Source organism: Mustela erminea, chromosome 7, assembly GCF_009829155.1.
Source record: "Mustela erminea isolate mMusErm1 chromosome 7, mMusErm1.Pri, whole genome shotgun sequence".
NCBI classification, from domain to species: Eukaryota; Metazoa; Chordata; class Mammalia; order Carnivora; family Mustelidae; genus Mustela; species Mustela erminea.
This window is the reverse complement of record NC_045620.1, coordinates 115,144,512-115,170,341: the sequence shown is the minus strand read 5'-3', so window position 1 is coordinate 115,170,341 and position 25,830 is coordinate 115,144,512. Positions and strand designations below refer to the sequence as shown.

The 25,830-nt window shown below is 46.4% G+C and overlaps 2 protein-coding genes across 10 annotated transcripts in view; one reads left to right on the top strand and one right to left on the bottom strand.

Moving 5' to 3' along the window:
* The window catches only part of FEZ2 (fasciculation and elongation protein zeta 2), a 42,428-nt gene extending 37,143 nt beyond the window's left edge, over window positions 1-5,285 (top strand). For all 3 annotated transcript variants that reach the window (XR_004287982.1, XM_032352997.1, XM_032352996.1), the window contains 2 exons: window positions 1,663-1,728; window positions 4,332-5,285. Coding sequence is in view for 2 of the 3 variants with exons in the window: in XM_032352997.1 (XP_032208888.1) it covers window positions 1,663-1,728; window positions 4,332-4,348 (83 nt within the window). In the remaining variant the exon portion in view is untranslated. The remainder of the gene's footprint in view (window positions 1-1,662; window positions 1,729-4,331) is intronic.
* Window positions 5,286-6,486: 1,201 nt separating this feature from the next.
* CRIM1 (cysteine rich transmembrane BMP regulator 1) overlaps window positions 6,487-25,830 on the bottom strand; it is a 188,885-nt gene continuing 169,541 nt past the window's right edge. For 6 of the 7 annotated variants that reach the window (XM_032352989.1, XM_032352991.1, XM_032352992.1 and 3 more), the window contains 4 exons: window positions 19,529-19,723; window positions 12,925-13,047; window positions 10,249-10,439; window positions 6,487-8,970 (listed from right to left, as the gene is read on the bottom strand). In XM_032352989.1, the coding sequence (XP_032208880.1) occupies window positions 8,794-8,970; window positions 10,249-10,439; window positions 12,925-13,047; window positions 19,529-19,723 (686 nt within the window). In that variant the 3' untranslated portion in view covers window positions 6,487-8,793. The remainder of the gene's footprint in view (window positions 8,971-10,248; window positions 10,440-12,924; window positions 13,048-19,528; window positions 19,724-25,830) is intronic. The other variant, XM_032352988.1, reaches the window with a different exon arrangement.

Below are 25,830 nucleotides of genomic sequence, written 5' to 3'. Positions count from 1 at the left end.
GTGAACAATCCTTGAAGAGCCTTTAATAATAAATCAAATGATGCTAGCCAGTCTAAAATAGAGAATGACGAGATTAACTGCGTGGCCAGCCCTCTGATTTTCCAGAGGAACTCACGAGACGTAGTATCTAAGATCACAAGGGGAATGGTGAATGGTTAATTACAGGGCTGGATCTCTTAATTCCCAGTTCACTGTACTTTTTAATAATGCTAGCTTATGGCATGTGATTTTATGTAGAACTGAAAATAAATCTAAGGCATGATGGGAAGCAGAAATACTGAACAGAGTAGCCTTCTCAGAAGGGGACATAAATATTGCCTTGGAAGCCAGAATTATTGAAAGACCTCAGCTTCTCAGATCAAGGACAGACATACTTGGCCAAACCAAAGTCATCATAATTCCCACACCAAAATGTCCTCAGGCTGATTCTCAGGTGATGTATTTGTAGACAGACACCATTTGGAATCTCTGGGTGAGTGAACATGTATGGGGGCATGAACGAATGTCCAAGTTAGTATGACTTTCACTTTGAAAATAAGAAGTGGTTATCTCGGGAAAACTTGGGGGAAAATGGGCACCTCTGCTTCCACCACCTTGTAGATGTTAGCCACAGGAGAAGCCCTGGGGAGATGGGGCGGCATTTCTGGTTATATAGCCTTCCTCAGAAAAGCTGTTGGAGGAACACAGCCATAGTAAGAAGAGTCAGGATTAGTTGTGTTCGTCAGTACGGCTAATGCTTACACAGCATATATTCCGTGCGGGGCACTATTCTAAGTCCGTCACATCTGAATTAGTAACTTGGTAATCACAAGCCTTTGAGACTGGTCTGGGGATGGTTCTTATTTTACAAATGAGGAACTTGGTGCACTGGGTGGCTAAGGAACGTGCTCCAAGTCCCACAGCGGGGAAGTGGGAAGGCCAGGGTGTAAGCCCAGGTTGAGGACTTGCCAGTTACACCATGTCGTTTTGTTCTGTTTTGTGGGGAAAGAGTGCGGCATTGTCTGCAGGATGCTCTGAGGAGAGTACCGAGCGAGTGTAGCATTTCTTCACGTGTTTATGTGTACCTCAGTTGCTGAAAGTTTTAACCATTCTAAAAGCCGATTTTTCTATTTGTCTTTGCTTAGAGATAAAATTGTCAAAGAATTCCTTTAGGATAAGGCTGATTCACCAAGGTTCCTCCATAGTCTAGAAGCAGCCTGGCTGGGTGCTGCTCTGCGAGGTCAGTCCTTGTTTTGGTCTCTCACAGTTTCCGAGAGGGCTGACAGACATCCTTGGAGAATGTAGCTCACTGGTCACTTATCTTAGACTCTCCAGCTTGTGAGACCTGCAGACTGAGGCTCTCCTGTTCCCTAGGGCCCACGGAAGTGCTCACGGCGGGACCTCACTTCCCAATATTTATGATGACAAACCTGAGGCTCTGTGTAAATAAGCCCCTTCCTCTTTCCTGGTTCCACTATTTGGAAGTTTCAAATTGGGGAGAGGAGTCTCAGGTAATAGGACCATTGTCACCTGAATAAGGACTTAACTACCTTCTTGAGCATTTGTGTTTTTATTTCCACACGGATGTGTTATACCATGTAATTAATTAAGGCTACAATGTAATTGAGATTTTCCATCTGAATTTGAAGTTGTTGCCTTATATTTCTCTCCTTTATTTTGTAGTTCTTCATGCCATGAAAGAGGACAGTGAAAAGGTTCCAAGCTTGTTAACTGATTATATACTGAAAGGTGAGTCTTACGATATGTGTGCAACGGTTGGGAAGTTTTGAGGAGTCGATGAACGGATCGACTTGCTAATAGAAGAAAGAGTAACTTCCAGACGTAGTTTTATCAATGTCATTTGTGCAGAGTGAGAGTAGATGTGTGGCTTACTTACGCTACTTACGTTATGAGTTATAGTATATAAAATTCAACTTTTATTTGGGGTCTCGAGCTAGTGGAAATAAGTTGACAATCAGCCGTAAGCATGGAGGCAGGCAGTGGAGGAAATATTATGGAGGCATTCCCACACTTCTATGAGTCTGAGGTGTTGACTGACGCTGGATGGGGTTGAGTAAGGTGGTCTCTGCCATCTTGGGGACGACGGAGAGGGAAGGACAGATTGTGAGGATGTATGAAAGAGGGGACAGTCAAACCAGTGAAGAGTCCCAGAGGGACTATGAAAGGGATTGCTCTAAGGGACAGGGAAGGGAGGGAGGAAAGAGTGGATTTTCATCAACTAGAACAGTGAAAAATGAACCATAAATCTTAGCAAGATCAATATCACAGGTTGGGAGCAGGGATGAGGTGAAGAAAGCTCATTTAAGAAGTTAATGAGGGGCACCTGGGTGGCTCCGTGGGTTAAGCCTCTGCTTTCGGCTCAGGTCATGATCTCAGGGTCCTGGGATTGAGCCCCGCATCGGGCTCTCTGCTCAGCAGGGAGCCTGCTTCCTCCTCTCTCTCTGTCTGCCTCTCTGCCTACTTGTGATCTCTCTCTCTCTCTCCCTCTGTCAAATAATTAAAATTCTATAAAAAAGAAGTTAATGAAGACACTTACTTTGCTGAGTAAAGAACAAAATTTGGATGATGAAGAGTGAACTGTGATGAACTTATTATAGGCAAAACTAATACTTTTCAATGAAATTATTTTCTGTAAGGCAGCAGTTATTCAGGTGATGGATTTTCCAAGCATCCTAAAATTCACCCTATAGGGTGTGATCCAATATTGAGAGCAGTCCTCTTCTGGTAACATTTTCCTTTGGGTTCTCTCTCTTCTGCGTCCGAGTTGCTGACCGAACCATAGGAAGCTGGGGATTTCTGAGATGTTAGGTAATTCAGATGAGAAGTTTCTTCAACCACAGCCTTGTAAAGAGGGAACCTTAGAAGGTACTGGGAGTGCAAACTGAGTGATGTGTTAAGTCTCACCTTTAAGAGACTTGGACCGGAGCCAGTCATTAGTAGGTTAGGGGTGGGGGTAGGGGTTTGCAAATAATAAATTGAATTTATACATAAGCTGTGTTCTTCTGATGGAGGGCTTTTTCTTCCTTTTACATTCTGAATTTTCTTTTTTAATACCTGACACCTTGGTTTACTTTTATGTTGTGCTAGCATTGGTGTGAAAGCTGGATTGTTCTGAGGTTTGTTCTTACACATGTGAGACAGGAATGAGATGAACATAAAGAACATGTCTTGATTTTTAATTCTAGCGGGTTCCTGAGGCACTACCATGAGCACCAGAGAGAATGAGCTTCTGAAGCATTCTCTGGCTGTTTTATCATTTGACCGCATGGAAGAATTTTATGACCCAGAGAACAGAGTGTTCTGGGGGCAAATGATGTTGAAGTTTTTCCTCTGAAGACCCAGGCCTGTAACTGAGCCTATACCACGGGCCTCAGGGAAGCGGCACGTACCCATTCTGTGCCGCCGGCTTCAGCCCGTCAGCCAGGCCAGTCTGTTCCGGGGCTGCTTCTCAGAGCCGCTTGTGTGCATGTGCTGTGGCTTTGTCTCAGCCTGAGGTCTGGGTGGAAGAGCAGCTAGGGTTACCCAGCTGGCGACTCCGCCGCCTGAGCACGGAGTAGGCCTGTGTGTGGCGCTCAGGTGTTCGTTCGCATGGGAAGGTATGGGCGGGGCCGAAAACGCTCTCTTCCATCCATCCTGGAAGTCCGCAGCCAGTCCGCGATTCCTCTACCTCAGAGCGCAGCTCCCCGCCCCACTAGAAGGTTCGCTGGCAGGGGGGTCCTCCTCAAGGGAGCACCCTCCTTTCGCTTTCTTGGTGGGACTTGCCGTAATTGTTGTAACAGCAAAGACTATGGCTTGGCTGCTCAATGTTCATTTTAATGCGAAGGTGTGAAATGGAAGAAGGTAGAAAAGGGGCCTCATTTGGCCAGAGAAAGGTGGGCTGGATGCCGTTTGGGCTCCTTAAGGTTTTTCTCCTACCAGCTGAATGAGCCCGCCGAGGCTTCGATTGTACGGAAGGCTGGCCGTGAAGACAGGCTTGCTGCTCCGTGTGTGTGCAGACTTGCAACCCTTCTTCACTTCCTGGGGAGCTGCTTGGCCATGTTCTAAGCCTGAAGGTATAGGGCTAACGTTACGGGGTCTTAATCTCTTAAGTGGTACCCTAAGTGACATGGCCTTTTGGTATCTCATTTCTGGGCAATTTTAATAAATGTGTCTTGAGAGAACTTTTCACTGTTGGCTGTAGGCTTTTCAAACCTTTTTAAAAAAGTTGCTACTGTAGATTCTTTGTTCTCATGATTAATAGTATATTTTTGTATACATATAGTGTATATACATCTTGTGTAAATATATATGAAATCTACATTTCTATTTAAAAGTCTTTCTTCCTCCTCTAGTTCTCTGCCCTACATAGGGCAGCTTTGCGTCAGGAGCGGCTTTCTTTCGTGGGCTACAAGCGACGTCTCGTGTAGCGTTCTGAAAGCTGGCTACCACTCCCTTCCTGCCATTGGAAACTCAGCACACTCGAACTTGGGTTTGTGATTCAGTATTACTAGATCACGCTTTCACTAATTCTTTATATTATGACCCATGAGCAGTACGGCACTGTTCTCAATTCTAGAGGTGTTTTTGTGTTAAATACTAACAGTTACGAGCTCTTCTCTCCTCTAATTTGTAGAGGAAGGGGGAGTCCTTTTGTGCATGCGCAGTTGTATTTTTTCTGAATTGACAGTACGACCAGTTGAGTGTTTGACTTTCTAGATCTGAGCTGCACTAAAGAACTAGATTAAAGCACTGAGTGATTTATGTTGTAGCTGTTCTTCGATGGTGGCAAGAACCGACACTGATCTTTATAAGGGGACTGTCAGGATAAATATTACCTACCAGTATTGTCCAGGGAGACGGACGCTGACCTGTGGGCTGTTGTTGGAAGAAGCCGAAGTGGAACGTGCGCTCGGTGGCCGCAGAGGGCCCGGGGGTGGGGGGTGGAGGGGCGGAGAGGGCTGACAGGGCGGACGCTGGAGGTTGCTACCGGTTTCTCCACTGTTCACGCGTTAACCATGAAGTTGCCATTCACTTTCAGAACTTTGTATTGTTGAACTCTGTATGTTTTTATGTTTTGCTTCCCATGTCTGCGAAGAAGTGTCCTTTACAGGGAGTCTGTGTTCCTTGAGGTGCTTTCATGTCTGCGCAGCCCCCCCCCCCAGCTCTGTGTCCTTCGTGCCCAAGTGTCCTCCCCACGTGCTACCCTGGGAAGCAGCTACTCATCCGCCTGGCTCTGGTCCTGAGACACTTCTCTGCCAGTTCCAGTCAAGTCATTGCCATTTAATAAATGTTGGAAAAAAGGGTAATGTATGTCGGAGAGATTTTTTTGTGTGTGTTTTTGTTGTACTTAAGATTTTTCTTCCCTCGCAGTGCTAGATTCTCCCTTTTACCATTCTACATGTTGTCCATCACTACGGCGTGTAAGCTGGTGAACCTGATTAGCTTCATGATGGTTAAGGAGGGGCAAGACAGACTTTTTCAGGTTGCCCCAGGTTGCTGTGGGATGACAGAAGGCCTGCTCTTTTCCTGGGTCCAAGACATTCCCCACAGCTATGGCAGCTCCGTCCCTCAGACCGCAGGAGTGTGCGAAGAGTTACAGAGGACCTGGCAAGGGGCTTTCAGGTTCTAGCTCAGCATCTGGGAGCACACAAGGCCCATCCCTCTTCCTCCTTCCACTGCGTAACTGGGACACCAGGGCTGCCAAAGCAGCAGCTCAGGGTGGAGCTGGAGGCTGTTGTGGCATCTCTGCGGTTTCCTGGGGCTGCGAGGGGCTTGCGCTTGTCTTGTTTCGTCAGTAGTTTGACAGTGACTATGGGACTTACTCCCTGCCCTCGAGGTGATGAAGATGCATACATACATAATACAATTAATAACTTCAACTAAATGCAAATTTGTGAAAATAATGCCTATACTAAGAAAAATACTACTTTAGAAGGCATATGAGAGAAGTCCTTGAGGATAGTTTTTTTTTTTTTTTTACAAGAAATTTAACAGTGTTCTGTTTATAGCTCATTTTTAAGTTGTTGCTTCTAGAGTCTATAAGAAAGTACAGTATTTTTTTCCTTTCAAATCCCAGTCACCTGATAATGAGATTTCTCTGATTTTGCTTAATAAGTTTGCTTCTTCAGTGGTGAAGCGCCAGTGTTTCCCACCTTGGCCATTCTCGTCTGCATGATGAATGGATTTTGATACCAGTGAGGAGAGGCTGAGCAGGTTTCTGGTTTGTCACTGAGGACAGGTAGGTTTTAAGTCTTAAGAGCAGCACTGAAGTGCCATCTCTCCCGACATAGGATTTTTTACAAGGATTTGCAGGGCAAGGCCTGCCCTCTAAGAGCAGCCCCAGAGCTGCAGGGTCGTTGTCAGACCGATAACCTTAACACACAAGGACTGCTAGTCCTTTCTGTGATTGAGATTCAAAGTGTTGATTTGTTGTCAAGAACCCAGCTGCAAATAATTCCCTCATGGCTTGTGGTTTGAGGAAAACAAAATAAACCGTAGGACCCCCAGTGCACTCCAAGTGCCATATATCTATTTTATTCTTCAGGAAATTATATTTGTTTTTCTTTTACAAGAGCACAACAGGAACCAAAGTAAAAGAGTAATAGATACAGCACTCAGGATAAATCATATCTTTAAAATAATAATAAAAAAATTTACACCTCATCCTATATCCTGTTAGTATTTTCATAATATGGCCATGATTGAAAAAACAAAAAGCAAGCATTTACAATTTTTTGATAGAGATTTTTTATGCCAGGAATGGATTAATTGTCAACAAAATTTTATACTAATCAGGCTGATGTAAATCTATTTTGGTAACATCATATCATTAACAAATTTATTTTGGAAATAGATAAAAATATTGCCCCTTGATAATAAATCTTCTTTTTTCCTTTGATGCAAACAGCTAGAACACCTTTTTCTTTTCCTTTTGATATTCTAAGACAAAAAAAATGGTTAATCTTCAGATTAATAAATTAGGTCATTATAATAATAAATTAATTTTTTTTTAAAGTTCAGCAACCTCTGTCCAAGTATTTACAACAATACTTGAAAGTTCCTTTACAAAACAGAACACATTTTCTTTTCACATTAAGCATACTGGGTATCTGTGTCTTTCACAACAAGCATTTTAAAAAGAAAAATCAATGCACAAATGGGTAATTAGTATAAAAGTGCTAAGAGCTGTTTGAAAAGTTAACACTATAGTATACAGTCAGTTCTATTTGAGGCAAACTACAACAAACTTCCAGCTTATTATGGACAATATTCCAGTAGTTGTTTCAAACAGTTGTTTGAAGAAAAAAAAAATCCAGGAGCTGATTAGTGACGCAGATAAACTGCCATCAGTGTTTCTGGCCGTGAGCAAACTGAAAACCAACAGAAAGCATATCTGAATGAGGAACATTTTAGTAAAGGAATACCTTCTCCATAGCACGTGTGATGCTGACTGCAAAAGGCGTGTGTGTACACACACTCACACTCACACACACTCACCACACACATCTTTCTTCCCAATTAAACTGCAGGTAGAATGAGATTTTGTGTTCATAAAAATTTGTAGGTGATCAAAAGCATTGATATGGAATGCCTGTTTGTCTTTGTTCTGGTTAAAATCTCATAAAAATACATTCAACAGGAGAACATAAATTGTATGTGTATAAATATATATGCATATATATATTATATACACACGCACACAAATACTTTTGTTTTTTTGAAGCATAAGATAGTTACATAAATATTCCTATAATTGCTAAAGTTTAAGGAGGCATATTTTTTTTTGAGCTTCAACAAAGGTGCTTGAATAATATACAATTAAAATGAAGTAGTTTCTATTTTGTAGAATCAGTATATAATAAGGAAAACAAAAATCCCCAAACAGTCCTTTTTAAAAAAAGTTTCTTCTTAAGCTAGAGCTTCAACAAAAACTATGAACACCCAACAAGAGAACAAAGCCACGACAGACAATGAAGTACAGCCCCTGGAAATACCTGGGGTCCTTCGCCCCCTCCCTCGTTCCTGCCACACTGTGGTAAGAAAAGCTCCAGTGCTCACATCAAGAAATGACCTAGGTCTTGTTCACTCGCTGACTCTGCTAGGAACTGGCTGATTGCTTGCAAGAAAACAAAAAGCAGCAAAAAGTTTTAACTATCTCTGTAACAACCCGCATCAGAGAAACGCGGCAGCGCATTTCTCCTGCTTCCTCACTGCCCACTGCAGCGTGACTGTATAGAAAAGAAACTCATGGCTTTAGCCCGGGGATGGCTAGCGACAGGTGCTGGTGCGCTCGTCTGCAGTCCTAAGGTGACCATGGCAGCTGGATCACAAGGCCTTTGTTTCCCGCTCACTTGGCCCGAGCTTTGAAGCAACCAGTGCAGTCTTCAGAGCAACAGGCAAAAAAAGCTCCTCTGGGCCACTCAATTGCTTTTATTTTAACTGGATTTCTCCCCCCACCCCCGAGCTCAGCTGACCAATCTGCCTTCCTAACGCCACCCGCCCAACCCATCTCCCCCACTGAACTCACTGTCCCCGCCCCCAAATATCTCTACAGCTATATTACAAGCAAATATATCTTAGTAACTTTGAAAACTTTGGTTCTAAGAAAACGCTTGGTCAGTTATCTTGAGGAAAGTGGGAATGCTTTGTTCTGCACACTGCTGTAGACAGAGCCCATCCCGGGGAGTTCTCAGCGCTGTACATCAAGTCACAATCCGAAACGATCCACTAAGCAAGTGCACGAATTCTAGTTTACTCTTAAAAGCAGATTTAGTCGTTTTCTGTCTCTCAAACCCTCAGCCACGTCGCCTGTCTTCACACTGTCTGGTAGAAATTGTCCGCCTGTAGGTGGTTCTGTTTTTGCATGCTGTAGAAGCCACTGAATCTTGCGTCCGGTTCAGCGATTCTTAGCATCCTCTGCGAACTGTCCACCGGGACTCTGCTTCCTTTCTTGCAGTCCACAGACACCAGCTGATTATTTAAGGAAGAAGGCTATTTAATGAGAGGAGGGAAAACCACAAAGAATTAGCTCTTTTATGTATCCTAAGTTAACAAATGCAGTCCCAACTCAAATGAGGTGATCGCTTCGCAGGATACCGGCGGGCAGACTGGACGTGCCGTCTACACCCTGTTCTGGCGCGAGCTGTCGTTTTGTAAGGGGTCCTGCCTCACAAACTGTGTCTGCAAGTGAACTGTCAATAAATTAGGTCAAAGGGAGTGGATGAAGGAACTGAGAAAAGAGACTGGGGAAGTCACGGACTATTTTCAAATCCTTAACGTGCGGTAAGGGCTGAAGGAGGAGTGGGAGTCACCAGAGAGCCCGGCCCAGGTCAGTAGCCAGCCAGGCCGTGCACGTTACGAGCTGGTCTCTCTTCCCAGCTTTGTGTCCTGGGGACTGGGTCTTGCCCAGCCCCCACGTCCTGACCCGTAGGTGCCCAGCAAAGGTGGTGCCCAAAGTGTATTTCTTGAAAGAAAATCAGAGGCCGGATAAGCATCTGACGGGAATTTTATGTGGAAGAATTATCTAGATGGTAAACTGGATTAAAATACTTATTCAAGCTGTTTTCAATTCTTAAGGGTATAGGATTTATTTTTAAAGAAAAAAACCTAAATGTGAAACGTAGACTTATGGTTGGGAGTCATGACTTCCTCCCTTTAATGAACATAAACTTCCTTGGCTTTTAAAATAGGCTTATTTGACAACAAATACATATTCTTTCTTTCTCAATGTGAAATAGAAATATTTTCTCTCTCTGCCTGTTCGAGTGTTATCTTAGCCTTTCCAGAGTCTTCTGCCACCTCTCCCCCGGGGGGTTACCCTGGGTACGTCTCCTTTTCCTTTGGAGTTCTGGACATGCTCAGGACACTGGGTCTTGTGGCTCTTGCCCGAGTGCTGGCACCCTCTCTCTAGGATTTCTTTCCCAATTCTAAGCTGACAGAGCACTGAGAAATTCAAGTTTTAATTTATAATATAAGTGACTTAGGGATCAATGCAGAAATATGTTTTTTTGAAATTGTAAATCCAGGACCGGGACGTGTGGGAGGTCAGGATTCATTAACCAGTGGATGACGGGGAACCACCCAGTGCGGGCTGCAGCCCCCAGCAAGGACTCTGTAATGGATGGCTCCAGCGTGCCATGCATTTGAGGCCATGAAGACCACAAAATTTTCACGGGCTAACACAAAAGACATCGAGCAATTTAAGGAAATGTAAGCATGTAAGCCTTCCCAATTTGGTCACTCAGGAGACAGACTTTTTCGGGACGATACCTTAGTTGGTGTTCGATACCAGCAAAGCAGTGGCATCCACTGTTTCTTCTGATTGATGTACAGGAGTACTATGATAACAGAGAGGATGATTACTATGGGAACCACAACCAAGGCAATGGAGTCCAGTGAAGAATCTCTGCTTGGATGCAGCCTGTTGTTATCTCTGTAATCGGCCTGCAGGTGACCCATGTCTAGAAGAAAAACAAGTATTTATTACTTAAGCAAGATTTTTCAAGGATTACTTTAGTTACACTGCAAGTGGAGATCGACGACTTGGTTTCATTTCTTCCCAGTGCTTTCAGGCTGCACGATTCAAATGTAATGACCCAAGGAGCTCTCAGGAGAGGGCAGAGCTCTCAGGGATGGATGGGAGACGGGAAATACCAGGGCGAGAAGGTTAATAACTGGGCAGGATAAAGCTGGTTCTTGCTAGCCAAGAAAATAAAATTGCTATGTAGACCGTATAAATGGACTAAAACTAGATTACTGAAAAGTGTCTGATTAACATTAACCTATTTGGTCTTCTGTAAGATTTGGGAGCAGAAACATTAGCTTATTAGCTCCCTGCTTACCAGCAAATAGGAGACTAGGACAAAGTACCTTCTTAGATTCACCTGAGTAACAGCCAAGACTAACTACTAATGTAATAGTAAAAACTAAGCCAGAATCAAGAGTTTGGTCTTTTGGTTGATATTCCAGTTTACTGAGCTTTAAGCAAAAATGCCTCCCTTTTCATAAACCTACTGAAAACTCACTAGGCCTATTAGATTATTTTCCTGCCTTAGTTAATATACTGTACAGGGGACAACATTTAATTTTATTTTTATGAATGCACATGTTTATGTTCCTTTAAATCATTGTTCTTGCCATAAATATTGCAGAGATCACAAGGTTAACTATACCAATCAGGAGGATGCCCTGGAAGTTTCCTTCCTTTTATTTTCTTTCAAATAAACTACTGTGGTCAGGTTGTCTAAATGCATCAAAGACCAGGTTAGTGAAAGATGCAGGAATTACACCATCAAAAATAATTGCTTTTAAAATGTTCTGGAAACTCAGCTCATCGTAGCACAGCTCTGTGATATTAAGACTGTGGTTTAAAAATCATAGTTAATATGCTTATTAATCTGTTAATATGCTTCTTCCTATGTGTATGGGGGGTGGTTTGGGGTTAATAACTGAGGATGGAAAGAAGAGGACCTTCCTGGTCATTCTATTTAGTGCAGATGGTAGTAAACCCTCATGTTTATCAGCATCAAGACAAATGCCAAAGGTTAAAAATAACATCTTATTGATGAATTCAGGTTTTAAATACACAACGAATAAAGGGATGAATTTTTGCCTTACTGCATTCCAAATGATAACAGCAAATGGTTTTGGGAATATATGTTATACAAGAAATTTGAAAAGTAAATTAGGGAAAACTTAGTGAAAGGAAAAGGAATCTTCAGTTCAAGTCTATTTACAAAATTCAGTCCAGTGCGTAAGTTCTGTTTTGTTGCAAAAAGCAGGCCATAACATTGAGCTTTGGGCTTACTAGGAGCCAAAGCAAAAGTGGAAACAAGTATCATGAACAAGATTATAGTGTCTTCAACATTAAAAAAAAATCTTGCTCAGGACAAGTATAAATTTGCCTGCTACTGACACATGAGGAAATGATCTCCTCAGGGACTCTGTAGCGGAGATGCTCCGTAAGCATAAGCTGAGTGAGCGCAGGTCCTCAATACATCGCAGTAAATAAGGCTGTTCCTATGACGAAAGCCCAGCATCTACAATTGTGTGTGGCACAGAGCAGGCACTAATATTGATCGATTGAATGAATGTAAACGTAATGATAAAGCACAATTCAGTCCCAGCCATTATGCAAGTAGCTAAAACACTGATTACCTGGTTACCTGGCTTGAGCTAAAGAAGCACAGCCTGCAGAATATCTAGAGTAACAACAGACCACTAATCTCTCAAGCAATGGACACCGCTTCTCCTAAAAGGATATAGAAACGGACTAGCAGTGATTTTGAGAATGTCCTTGGAATAGACAGGAGGCTGTGCTGAGTCATGGCTAAGAGCAGGTTTATACTCTTGGTCAAGAGGTCTACTTTTAAAGAGAGGGCAATATTGACAGGAACCCTGCCTTGCCTTATCACGTAACTACTGAGAGACAGCATAACGTGCTTGTTATACACAACTAAAAGGGCAGAGCTTGGGGGGAAAAAAAGCATGAAATAAAGCTGATGAGTGGAAAAATCAGCACATGTAATAAACAACTCTGATGGAATAGGAACAATCTAGAAGCAGAGGGTAACCTAATGCAGAAATGCTTACTCCAGAGTCCACAGGGACTGAATAATTTACTATTCCTCTGCTTACATATGTACAAATATGAGAGCTGTCTTAGACATTCCAGATACCAGGCTCTTAGGACAAGGAACATCTTTCTTTCCATCATCACCAAGTCTCTTGAGCATGTGAAGCCAGAAGGAGTCATTATACCCAGTTACCTGCAGACTTACTGTACTATTTTGGGTTAAATATGTTATAGCCAAGCAGGTCTTCCCTGGAGTCATTTTTTGAATTTACTTTGGCTTGCCATTTAACAAGATACCCAAAGGAAGTTAAAGAAAAAAAAAGTAGACCATATGTAAGATTACAGAGATCTCAGTTGACTTGGGCACTCACCTCTGGGGAGATGGATGATGTCATTTTCACTGGGTGTAGGCCACAAGGGGACCTCCAGGTCAATCTCTCCACGGTGATTGGTTTTCTCAATGGGTATATTGGTTGGTTCTGGGACATACATCTCTAAAAGAAAGGGACATTTTTCATAAGAGATGATGGAGAAACTACTTACTGTTGACTTCTGTTTCCTCACTCCAAATGGATGGTACAGTCAACTCAGTACACTATGCCCTGGGAAATGAAAGACCCGGTTTCTGCATTTATATCTTTACTTCTAGAGTAAACAAAAGACAAACAGTTTCCCTTTGCAAGCATGGGAAACAGGTCTTTTAACCATGTAAAAAAGGAAAAGAAAGTTTTCTTCCCCACCAGGGTCAGAACTCTGCTTTGTCATGTTAAATGGTGTTGGCCCTAGAGTTTTGTGCAAGCTGACAGGGACTGGCTGAAGTGGAAGGGATTTTATCAGCTAAATACTATACCTTAGTAACAGTTTCTCTCTCATCCATGAATGTCGAATCATTTATGTAAAATATGTCATAATAATTATGAGTGAAAAAGTAAAAGCATCTTTCACTCTTTTGTGTATTTCTTGGCCAGTTCCCCGCCAGTCACTTCCCCTCTATGGGAACAGACTGTAGGCAGACCTGACAAGGTGTGGCCCGGCTTGAGGATGAAACTTCTGCTTTGTCACTACTGGAATCACGTGGACTAGAAGATGATCTCTAACAAATATAGTTCCATTATCTAACCCGATCATGTGGGCACTCTGATCTATAAGATACTGCAACGCAAACATGAAACAAGACCATCTAAGAAGAACAATATTCTTAATCCCAAATATCAGGGTTTTTTTCTTTTTAAACCTAAGTTTAAAAAGGGACCAGGTGAAAAAGTTCAGAGCTTTCTTTGGCTCCTAACAAATATATTTATATATTCCTTATCCATCTAGTTAACAACATTTTAAAGAAAATTTTGAGAACCCCTATTTTCAAAAGGTGACACAAAAGTCTGCATCAGTCATATGCTCCTTTTAGCTGGATCCTGCCATATTATTAAATTCACTTTCATAAGGTTACTCAACGTTGGTAATACTAAATATTCACTAGTAGCCCAACTGAGACCAAAATAAAATACATACAGTACAAGTTAGAGAAGTTTTAGAGAAATAGAACCAACAATCCTCTGCTTCCAGTGACTGCTCTCTATCGCATAGTTCCCTGCCCTTCAAGAAGAAACCGTAAGATGAGGTACAGAGAAGGGGAAATGACAGGGAAGAGAGGATTTGCTCTGCGTCCGCTGTGTGTTAACGGAGTGTCTGCCCGGGAAGAAAGGGTACATGAACTGCCCAAGATGATGCATCCAGGAACCAGCAGAGCTGGGATTCAAATCCAGTTCTGTGACGCCACTGCTCTTGCTCGGGTCTTCTGCTGCCCCAAGAATAAAGTTATTTTGGCCTTTGTCCTCGAGTCTTCTGCTTTCTTACTTGAATATGGCTGACCTTGAACAACACGGGTCTCAACTGTGTGGGTCTAGTTATAAGTGCACTTTATCAGTACAGTACTGTAATTTTTTCTTTCCTTACAATTTTTTTTTTTTTTGCTATTCTCTTTTCTCTAGCTTACTCTGTTGTAAGAATAGAGTATATAACACACAGAACTACAAAGTATGTGTTAATCGACTCTTTATGATACTGGTAAGGCTCCTGGTTAACAGGAGGCTATTAGTTAAGTTTTGGGGGAGCCAGAGGTTATGCGGAGATTTTCAAGTGCTCGGGGTTTGGCATCTCAGACACGGCAAGGCCTAGTTACTTAAGAGTTTCAGAAGGATACCTGAAAACTCTAGAATTAAAGAGAATTTACTGACAGTGCAGTATTATTTACAGAAGCAGGGGCTGGAGTGCCACCAGTGAGCCTCAGACTTCTCTGTCCTTTCTGAATCACCCGAAGAGCTTATAAAATGTGCTGATTCTCACGGGTCATGACTCCGTAGACCCTTGGTGGGTGATTCTGGGGTGGGTGGGTAAGCATGGCATTTAGTTTCCCCACTGACAAACCCTGATTCTGTGACAGGAATTTCCCGAAGAGTCTGGAAAGAAAAGTGACCTTGACATTTAGGTGACATCTTTCCATGTCATAGCACCTCTGAGCACCTCCCCTGTGGGTCCACGCAGCACTGACCTTTCCCGTCACAACAGCCACTCCACCCCACCACCCCAACTGGTGTCAGGGAGCTCAGCAGAAAAGCCACAGTAAGATCTACTCCAGCCACAACCCGGCAGTGTCGATGGCTAAGCAGCCAAAACCCCCGCGGAGGGTGGGGATTGGTTCCGCTTCACCTCAGGGTTTTCCGGGATGAGAGCAGCAGAGAAGCAGGCTTGAAATCCTCCTACCGCCTCTCCGCACACGTGCAGACTGCAAGGGAAACCCCACAAACAGCAGAATGCACAGGTGAGTCCTCCTCCCACAGGTGCTGAGGAAGGTTCAGCTTGGCAGCAGTGGGAAAGGTAGAAGGGTGTGCCCTGGATCAGGGAGGAGGTCCCCTAGGGGGGTTAATTATATCGGCCCTGTCCACAAATACTTCCTGTGTGCTCCGCTGGTCCACATTTTGGGGAGGCAGCCCAGAGTAAGACCAGTCTTGCCCTCGGCCTCTCACCGCTGGGCGGCTCACAGCCTGCCCTTGGTACTGGTCTGCTCCCCTCACCTCTGTACGGCTTGGATTAAAGTCGACCCATGCTGCCGCCTTCATCACAAAACACTCAGAGCTTTAGCGTGGAGCCCTCATGCCCAAGGGGAGAGGGTCATTTCCCTTCAATGTGAACTTAAAAGGGATGCTGTCTTTTTTTGGCCAAAAAACAACTTGGACAAACAAAAAAGCTACTCTACTTCCCTGCCTAGACAGGGCTTCGACGGCCAAGGCCTGGGTCTGACCCGTACTCTCACGTACAGCTCTTCTGGCACTTACTGTCAGAGCCCTGACAGCTGCTGGCACTGCACACACAAACCCGCAGCTGGCCAGGCCATGTGGATCACGGGCACATGGTTACAGTGAAGACCCACAGCTGCGGTCAAATATGTTCTCAACTTCAGAGGAACCCAAGGCCACTTACTGGGGATATACTTCACTTTCAGAGATACCTGGCCAGTTTTAAGAGCCACCTTTGAAGATGTCATTTCCTGGAATAAGGGGCAGGATGCTCGGGGGCTCATAAGCCGAGGCATCATTTCTTGGGAGATGGAACCTGCGGTCAACTGAGGACCAGAAAGGACTCCTAGGTCTGCCAACTGCTGGCATGACTTCTGATAATTCACTTAACTTCCCTGAGCCTTGGTTTCTTCTGTAGGACGGCGCAAGCACTGACCGGCTCACGGGTTTTGTCCTCATATCCTAAGACAGCAGAGGGGGGAAGTGCTTTGTAAAGGGTGAGGCTACCCAGATCGCTAGTGGATAAGTGCAGAGGGCAACGCGAGGTAGCAGGAGCTACCTATATGGGGAATGGAAGCCTGGCACGTCGGTGAAGGTCCCGGACTAAGACGACACAGTGAGCCAGGGAGAGAGCAGGGTGGGAACCCAACTTCTGGACGAACGCACTTCATTAGATGCCAGGGGCCAAGCTAGACTGACTGCAAAGTTTGCTTCGAGAGAAGACGGAGAAGGGATTCATCAATAGTACATCAGGTGTAGAAAGGGGAGTTACAGAAATTAAATTTCAATCCAACAGTAAACCCTGAGAAGTCACTGGAGCAATCTCTCATAATGAACAAGGATGTTACATATGCACTGTCTCCTTTCTTCGTCTCAAACCAAGGAGAGTACCTCTCACAGCAACGTTGCCTGGATGTGGGGCCTTGTTGTCACACTTGGGATGTCTGAGATGTGAGTTATGGCTGTCTTGGCCTCTCGTCTCCCCCTGCTTTAGTCCCTCCTACACATCAACTATTAATTCTCCCAAAGCACATTTCTGACCACATCATTCACCTCAAAAATGAGCCTCCCCACTCCACACAAAGGACGGCGTCTACACTCTTCATTTCACTCCAATAAAGGGGACCCACCTGTCCTGCAAGGTCCACCTCGAGTCCTGGCGAAGCCTGTGAGGCCACTCCCCTGGCAGCAGTGTCACTTGTGAGCCGTGTAACAGGGCTGATGACCTGTGTCTCCAATCCACCCTCCTCTCCTCTTTTGAAACCACTTTCATTCGACTTAGCCTCCACCCCTGCGCCGAAAGGGCTCCGGTCAGGGCGATTAGGACAATGCTAGATGACAGCGGTCAGTCTCCGCGGCTCCTGTGAGGCCCTAACCGCGCCCCTGCCCCAGGTGCCCCCGGCTTCCAGGTCCCAGCACCCGGGCTCCGGCTGCGTCTCCTCTTCCCCCCGCCTGGTCCTCCTCCCTGTCCGGTCTCCCAAAGCTGGCGGGTCTCTGGGCGCAGTCCTGGCGGCCCTCCTCCACCACACTCACTTCCTGGGGGATCTTGCCATCCAGTCCCAAAGCGTGCGAAGCACTTGAGGCCGGCCCCTGTCTAATGGACAGATGCACTCCCCGTCACCCCTGCACCCCGGACTGCACACGGACCGTCGCTCGCGCTCCGACCTGGACGGACAGCGGAGGCCTCTCAGTCACACCGCCCGAACCGGCCGCCCCACCGCCGCCAGTCCGCGCCGCGGCCCACACCCATTCCAGCCACCAGCGGCTTCTCTCTCCTCTCGCCTCGCTTCTCAGATCTGACGGAGTCTCCCCTCACAACAGAATCCCAGCCCGACCGCTTCTCCCACCTCCAGAGCCACGACCGGCTCTCGCCCGCGTTACTCGGGAGCCTCCGGTTGCTCTTGGCTTCCACTCTGGCCGTCCACGACCCCAGCCCCGCGGTCCGCGCTCCACCCAGCACGGGAGGCAGCCCCTGAAGGGGAAGCCACACAGCTTCCCTCCTTTGCTTAAGACCCACCCCTCCCCCTCCCCTCTGTAAAATCCTGCCACCACAGAGAGACCGCACATGGCAGCTCCCGGCGGCCTCTGCTCGCCTGACCTCCTGTCCGGGCCCCAACCACACAGGGCTCCCGGCTGTCCCTCAACACGCACAGTGCGGTCCCAGCCCAGGGCTCTGCCCCGTCTCCACCCAGAGGGGTCTGCCTCTGCCCTGGGAGTCCTCCCTTCTTCTGGGTCTCCTAAATGTCACCTGTTCAGACAAAACCACCCATCCCTTCCCCTTTGCCCCCTGACTGGCTGCGCTCTGCTTGTTTTCTGCCTGTCCCTCCCCAGGGAAGTGTGAGCTCCGTGTGGACGGAGCTTTGCTGAATTCTCTGCAGCCCCTTGGACAGGCAGGAGCCCAGTGGGCATGAAGGGAATCGATGCTGAACATACAAGATCAAGTCTCGGCATTTGTACCTCAGAAGCACCTTCGTGGGAAGACGGGGATGGAACCTGTGAGACACAGGTGGTGTGGAGCAGACAAACCAGTTCCCGGGAGACATACATGTTCGTCCTCGCTCTGCTTTGCGTGACCCTCAAGGATTTTCTTTCTGCCAGGTACAGAGTGAAGAACCAGCAGAACAAACCTGCCTCTCCATCTACACCATCTACACCATCTACACACACGAGGCCCACAAGACAAGCAGGAATAGCACCCAAGAGAAGGCTCTGGAACGGGCTTAGCCTCCTGAGCGGGCAGAATCTCCCAGCCTTCAGTTGGGGCTAGTCTGCAGGACCCCTGAACAAAAGGTGAATGAGTGCAGATAGTGCAACTCTCGGAGCTTAACTGTCCCGTTTACTAGCAGACTCCTAGCTCCCTGCACCGCATGGAACTGGATTCTCTAAGATGATGCAGCAAGGAAACACAAAAACCAAAGTGAAGATGGAAAGGAACCCCGACCCCCTCTTAGAGTGCAGGCGCCCTGCGGTCTGGACGGCAGGTGGAGTCTGTGTGTGTAGGGCCGGGGTTCTGGAATGCCGCCAGCAGCCTGTGCTGCCGAGGGCTAGGACTAGGGCATGAGACTTAGACGTGGAAGGAAAAAGGCCTGGGGGGATCTGGGCAGCTGTGGGGGCTGAGGTTTAAGACCTGGAGGTGGGCTGCTAGTGGATATGAAGGGTGGATGTGGGGCGCAGCACAGGCATGGGGTTCCTTGGCTGCCGGGTGGAGTCTCTGTGGGCAGAGACAGGTGCTGGGCAGAGGGCTCGGAGCAGGTGGCCCGGGACAGACTGGCTACTGCCGGGATTGAAGAACCGAGCAGAGTGATCAGGGCTGATCCTTGACACGCAGCTCTTCCGCTCTGCTTCTGATGTATTTCACCCTGCACTGGCTGTGAAGCGATTCCCTACTGCGTCCGACCTCGGGCCGTTTTCACCAGGCTGGTCCAGCACGCAGCGACACGTGCCACCCAGACAGGATGGGTGTCCTTAAGAGTCTGTTATGGCCCTGAAGCTGTGCTGCCACTAGTGTTTAGAGACTGCTCATGGGAAGAACCAGGGCAGTTCTAGCAGGGAACCTCGACCAGGCACTCACCCTGATGTCACTCTCGAGCTACCCCCACCCCGGCCCCGTCTCCACGCGGGGATGCCTCGGCCGGGCCCTTGCGAGGTCAGCGCCACGGCCTGGGAACGCCGGCTGAGATACCTGGGCACATCGGGCAGCAGCTTCCTTCCACGTTGATGGGCTCGACGCAGGGCAGAGGGGGGCAGCTGACGGTGGAGCAGAGGGTCTGGCCCTGCAGGCAGTAGCAGTGCGTGCAGCTGTCAATGTCCCAGCGCTCCTCGTCCGCGTAGGCCTTCCCACTGAAGTGGCACACCGCCTTCTTTGGGATCGTGTCTTCTAGGGGAAAGAACAGCACAGGATGGAGTCGCGTGATGGGACCAAGCGCAGTGTCTCGGGACCCTCGAGACAGAAAGGGGAGCAGCTCTGTACAGACACGACGCGCTGCAGGACTTTGGGATCTGGTGAGATGTCTGCGTCCTGAGGTCCCCATGGCCATTTTCCCCAGCTCGGGACAAGCTTGGGCGCTCATCCTGTGGCCACTGGAGACCAACACAGGGCAGTGACGGCGACGGCCGGGTGGGAATGGGACCCACTGGGCAAGGGTCCCTGTATCGTCACTGCAGAAAATCAAATTCAGTCACACTGGTGGCTGGTGGACACACTGCATGAAACAACCCCAAATACAAACAGAGACACGTTCAGAGGTTTCATGCGGAAGGACATAAAGAAGTCCTGCTGAGTCTATTTATGGAGACGTTTCCTGAAATTCCTACTTTCAGTTAATGTTTTTGTGAACGATTCGGCGGAGTGCTAAGGAATGACCGTGGTGTGTCACCGGGAACGAGGGGGTGTCAGTGGGGGGCACCAGGGCCGCACAACCACTTCTTTCTTCAAGGATGCTGGATGCATTTCCCTTTTGTCAACAAAGGTATTTCTGCTGTAGAAACAACCTCATTTCAGTTTGGTCCATTTTTCCAGCAGACCATGGTTTTTGATAACTATATATATATATATATATATATATATAATTTCTATTTTTTAAGATTTTATTTTAGAGAGAGACCGAGAGAGCGAGTGGGGGGAGGGGGAGAGAGAGAGACTCTGAAGCAGATTTTGTCCTGAGCGCGGAGCCTGACATTAAGTGGGGTTCGATCTCAGACAGCGAGATCATGACCTGGGCCGAAACCAAGAGTTGGCCTTTTAATCGACTGAGCCACCCAGGTGCCCTGATGATGTATTTTTAGGAGCTATTTCTGTGTGTGAGAATTTACAGCTTAAAACCCTCTGCTCTTTATTCTCTAGTCTCTCTTATCGTCATTTCCTCCCTCCCACAATTTTTCTCTAGAAAGTTCCTTTCTTTTGGACTCAATGCCACCTCCTAGTTTACCTGAACTTACTTGTGACAGGTGACATTTTATAGCCAGTCCTTCTCCTCAGAGCTCAAGAACGGTGGCTCAGAGTGAGGCCCAGTGCCCAGCAGAGATGGGGCAGACCAACGGGGAAATGGGGGTGAGCACTTCCTCATCACTGGACACGCCAGTAACTGGATGACCCCTGCTAGCCTGGGAAAATTTTATGTTCAGATTCTAAAGGCACCTCTGCTGACCACTGGTCACTAACAATTAAAAAAACTACAAAGGAATCTGGAAGGAATGTTCCTTAGGAAAGGAGTGGTATTAGTGGTTCAGGGTTCTTACCGTCTGGAAGGCTCCTGGGAGGCTCTAACGGATGCAGTGTTTATTGCCCACAGAGGATGGAGCCCAGGATGCCCGTGGGAGCAAGGAGAAACGGGTGGGCATCGCATGCCATGTTCTCTGAGGAACCCCCACTCGCAGCCACATGCTTCAAGGTGGCTAGAAGCTGCTGTCTGCAGAGACCCCGCTCAAAGCTTCCCACTGAGCTTTTCCAGAGGAGGCTTGCAGACAGAAATGTTCTCATCTGTTTTTGGTGTCCATGTTCTCTCCTGACCAATTACTCAAGCACATGCCCCTTACTGAATGGTGCCGATAATGTCCTATTACTCCAGTATGTTGTATTTCCAATAGCTGTGTCTCAGTCCACTGCAGAATTCTGTAAGCAGGTGTGGGAAGGAATCTATGTCAAGTGTTAGAATGCACAATCTCTCTGTTTCTCAACATTTCTTCACAGTTTCTCTCAGTACTGCTGCCTGAGTTCAACAGGGGATACTGAGTAATCCCAGGAAGTTCTAGTTGTAAACAGAAATGCTTTCTCATTATCTATGAAAAAAGATACCTTGCTGTCTTTCTCAATGTTCCACAGAAAGTTTTCTGGTGCACTGACAGTTAAGCTTAAAAACTTAACTGGAGACTTCTGAACCAAACCCACGATAGAAGTTTCTGCTAGCCTAGAATCCTCAGGGGAGGCCACTTCATTAAGATCTCTCAAATGCACATGTCGAACGGCTCAGTAGAATCATTTAATGAATCCAATTCAAGTAATACTCTGACCTCCAGCCAACTTTACATTGAGGACATTAGATGGACCATTAAATCTAGAGTCTGTTATGCAGAGACTTCTTTATGAAAGGAAGCATCTCTTCATAAAGCAGTATCACTGATGATATTTTACATAAACCTTGTAATAGCCCCTATGATGGACCAATATCATGGCATAAAACTTGGCAAATGGACTACTGTGCAAGGACCTTAGAAAAAAGGTTAAACTCTTTTCCTATCTTGTCCAGCACTTTCTGCCATGTTTTTCCTCCCAAATATGTCTTGGCCAGTCCTCTCAGAGAAAAGGATCAAGGGAATGAACTCCAGGCATGAACTTAGGAAGGATGGGGACTTCATAAAAAGGGGGTCGAGTCAAGCCCAAGCACTGGTGTGTATTTTCTTAGGATCTAGGCAAAGACACATCTTAAGATATTTAATTGATTAATGCTACTCATATTTATGAAGCTAAAATCATCTGTGAAAATTACACGGATATTAAGAATAATCACAATATGTTAAACATTATAAAGATGTTCGTTCACTGATTCTACAAACTCTTCTCATCAGTGGGAAGGAAGGCAGGACTATGACCCTGACCTAGAGGACTGCAGAGACATGGTGGAACAGGCTTGGGGACCGGACACCTCTCCACAGAACACCGCAGCAACCACTGCTCCTGTGAATTTAACACGGAGGGCAAAGCAACTAACTGCCAGGGAACGGGGGAAGGCACGACTCCAGATTCAGTGTTCTCCCTTCACTTGGAGGGATGAGCAGAAGACAAAGCAGCCAGAGGGAGGGCATTCCCAGCGGAAGACGGGGTGTCCAACAGCTTGCCACGCCGGAAGGGCAGTGAGGGTGTCAGGCTGTGTAATTGTGTGTGTGTGTGTTTGTGCACGTGTACATGCGCACACACACATGCACCATGGCCTGAGGTGAAGCTGGGGTCGGATGGTAAGGGGCCTTGAGTAACAACAGATGTCTTGAGATTCCTTCCTGTAGAGGAGAGGAGGGGCCTCAGCAGCTTTAATGGTAAAAAGAGAGTTCTGGAAAAGGGCAACACGGAGGACCAGATGGGGAAAGGACGTTGAGGATCCTGTTCATGGGGATATGACGTGGGTCAGGTTAGGGCAGCATGCATGCAGCCAGACGGGCAAGGAGAGATCTGAGAAATGGGAGAAGCAGCTGTGAGGATATGGATACTGAGGAAGAGGACACCTGAAGGACAGCCCTTCCTACACGGGAGACCGGGCAGAGGCCATTCCAACAGGTGAGTCATTTCACTGCTTCGCAATGCATGGGGAGTTTGTAAGGGACCCGGTCAGGCCTTATCGAACTCCTCAATATTCCAGTGATTAGTGATTGATTTTTTAGTGCAGCAATCGAGCCTCCCACTCTGAGGCCTCTCTGTGTGACCCAACCAGGAAGCTGCCGCTAGGACAGAGCCGATGTGGGGAACAGGGTAAAAGAGGACAAATTTCAGTCACTGGGAGCTTCGGGCAGGAAAGCGGTGGATTGTGTGGGGTCAGCGGCCCGACTGGCGGAACCCTTCCTGTGACTCGACGGACTTCATGCCCCACTGAGCCAATACTTCTTCTAGGACTCTATTCCAAAGAAATAATCAGAAAAGACCTAAAGTAAGCATTTTCTGTTGGAGGTTCATCACAGTGTTCTTTACAACAGCAAGAAGTTCGGGGGGAAATCTGTATCTAACAATAAGAGAAATGTTTAAATGACTGAATGGGATGACAGGAGAGAATACTGGGCAGTTATTAAAATGCATCACATATAGTACAAGCTCCATAGTACATAGTACAAGCTCCAACACGTAAAGAGGAAAATTAAAAACTGTCTAGAAAGAAAATGTTGATAGTAACTGTTAGAACTGGTGAGCTTTTCTCTTCACTTTTTTTCCCGTAATGAATGTCAGTTACTTTTGATAAGGAGGCAGCAATAAAATGGAAATCTCTCTCTCTCTCTCTCTCTCTCTCTCTCTCACACACACACACACACACACACACACGAGGAGCACCTGGCCATGTGCTGTGGTGCTTTCTGAATGCTAGCAGCTCAGCTCTGGAGAATGAGCGGACTGTAAGAAGACTAAACCAGGAAAGAAACACCAAAGATTAAACTCTGAGCTACAGCATAAAATTGTGTTCATGTAATTGCTGACTCAGCAACTGCAAGAGATCATTTCTAAAATATTTATAAAAGGACATAAGAGAGTAATGACTCTGAATGACTTGGAGGTGAACCAAGAACTCGGACTATATATTGGGGGGAACTGAAGTTCCTTATTTGATTTTGTTACAAAAATACATCTTTTTCTAAATTCAATGAAGAATTCAAAGTAAATTCAAATTCAAGTAAGAATTCAAAGTACTTAGGCATTCAAAGTAGCCATGTGACAGCAAGGAAGACTGAGCTGCATTCTCTGGGGAGCTCCCCACGGGAGACACTGCGCCATGCCCCACACGGTCGCTTGGAGGGTGAGCCAGATGGGTCCCAGGTCCGGGGGCTTCCATGGTCCCAATAAGGCCACTGAGTAGGCTGAAGACATGGATGGAATTTCCAGGTACTGTGACAGGTTTATGTCTATTCCACTTAAACTCTGCTCATCACAGATTATCTCAGAAGCATCTTGCCTTCAAGGTCATTTTCAACTAAGCTCATTTCAACTTGAGATCAGGAAGGTTTAAAAAACCAGGGGTGGGGTGGGGTGGTGCACGTTCATGGCAGCATTATTTACAACAGCCCAGACATGGAAACAACCTAAGTATCCGCTGATGGACGGATGGGCAAAGCAGCCATGTTTTATACATAGGGCTGGAATATCATTCAGCCATAAAAACGGAAAAAAAAAAAAAAAATCCTCCCATTTGTGACAACATGGATGGACCTTGAAGGTATTAGGCTAAGTGAAACAGAGAAAGACAAACACTACACTGAAATGTGGCATCTCAACAAACACACACCAAACTCATAGAAAAAGAGAGGAAAATTGTGGTTGCCCGAGGTGGGGGGGAACTGGAGGAAGGTGGTCGAAAGATACAGACGTCCAGTTACGAGAGGAGTAAGTCGCAGGGATGTGAAGGCGACGTGATGACTGCAGCGAACACCGCTGTGGGACAGACAGCAAGGCTGTTAAGAGAATACATTCTAAAGAGTGCTCATCACAAGGAGATGGCAGATGTTAACTACACCGATGGCGGTACTCACGTCACAGTGCATGGAACTCAAACCATCATGTTCTCTACCTTAACCTTACTTTTTAAAATACTATTTATTTGAGAGAGGAAGAGACCGTGAGACAGAGAGAGAATGCAGGTGTGCACAAGTGCCCGAGCGAGGGCCGGGCGGGACAGAGAGGCTGAGGCAGATTCCACACTAAGTGCAGAGCCCAACAGGGGCTTGACCTCACGACACTGAGATCATGACCTGAGCCGAAACCAAGAGCTGGGTGCTTAACTGACTGTGCCACCCAGGCACCCCTGTATGCCTTAAATGTATACAGTGATGTATGTGGATTATTTCTCAATAAAACTGTGAAAAAAAACTGGGGGCAGGGAGGGTGGGTAGAGCACAGAAATAGATACCAGTCAAATGTTGGTTGGTAGCACTGTCTCAAAGAATGAGTTTCTCCTTGGAGGTGCCAGAGAATGGAAAGGGGACCAGTGCCTCAAAAAAGACCTCGTAAAAAGGCACTTGGTTGCAGGACTGAGGGACCTCAAGGCTGCACAAAACTCCGAGCCGATGCTGAAGTTCACGGTGCAGAGCTCAGCGAGGCTCCGAGACCTAAGAACTGAATGACACCAGGCAGCATTCTCACAGCTGACCTTTTTTTTTTTTTCTCCCCAAAAGATTTTATTTATTTATTTGACAGAGAGATCACAAGTAGGCAGAGAGGCAGGCAGAGAGAGGCAGAGGGGAAGCAGGCCCAACACGGGGCTCAATCCCCGGACCCCAGGATCATGACCTGAGCCA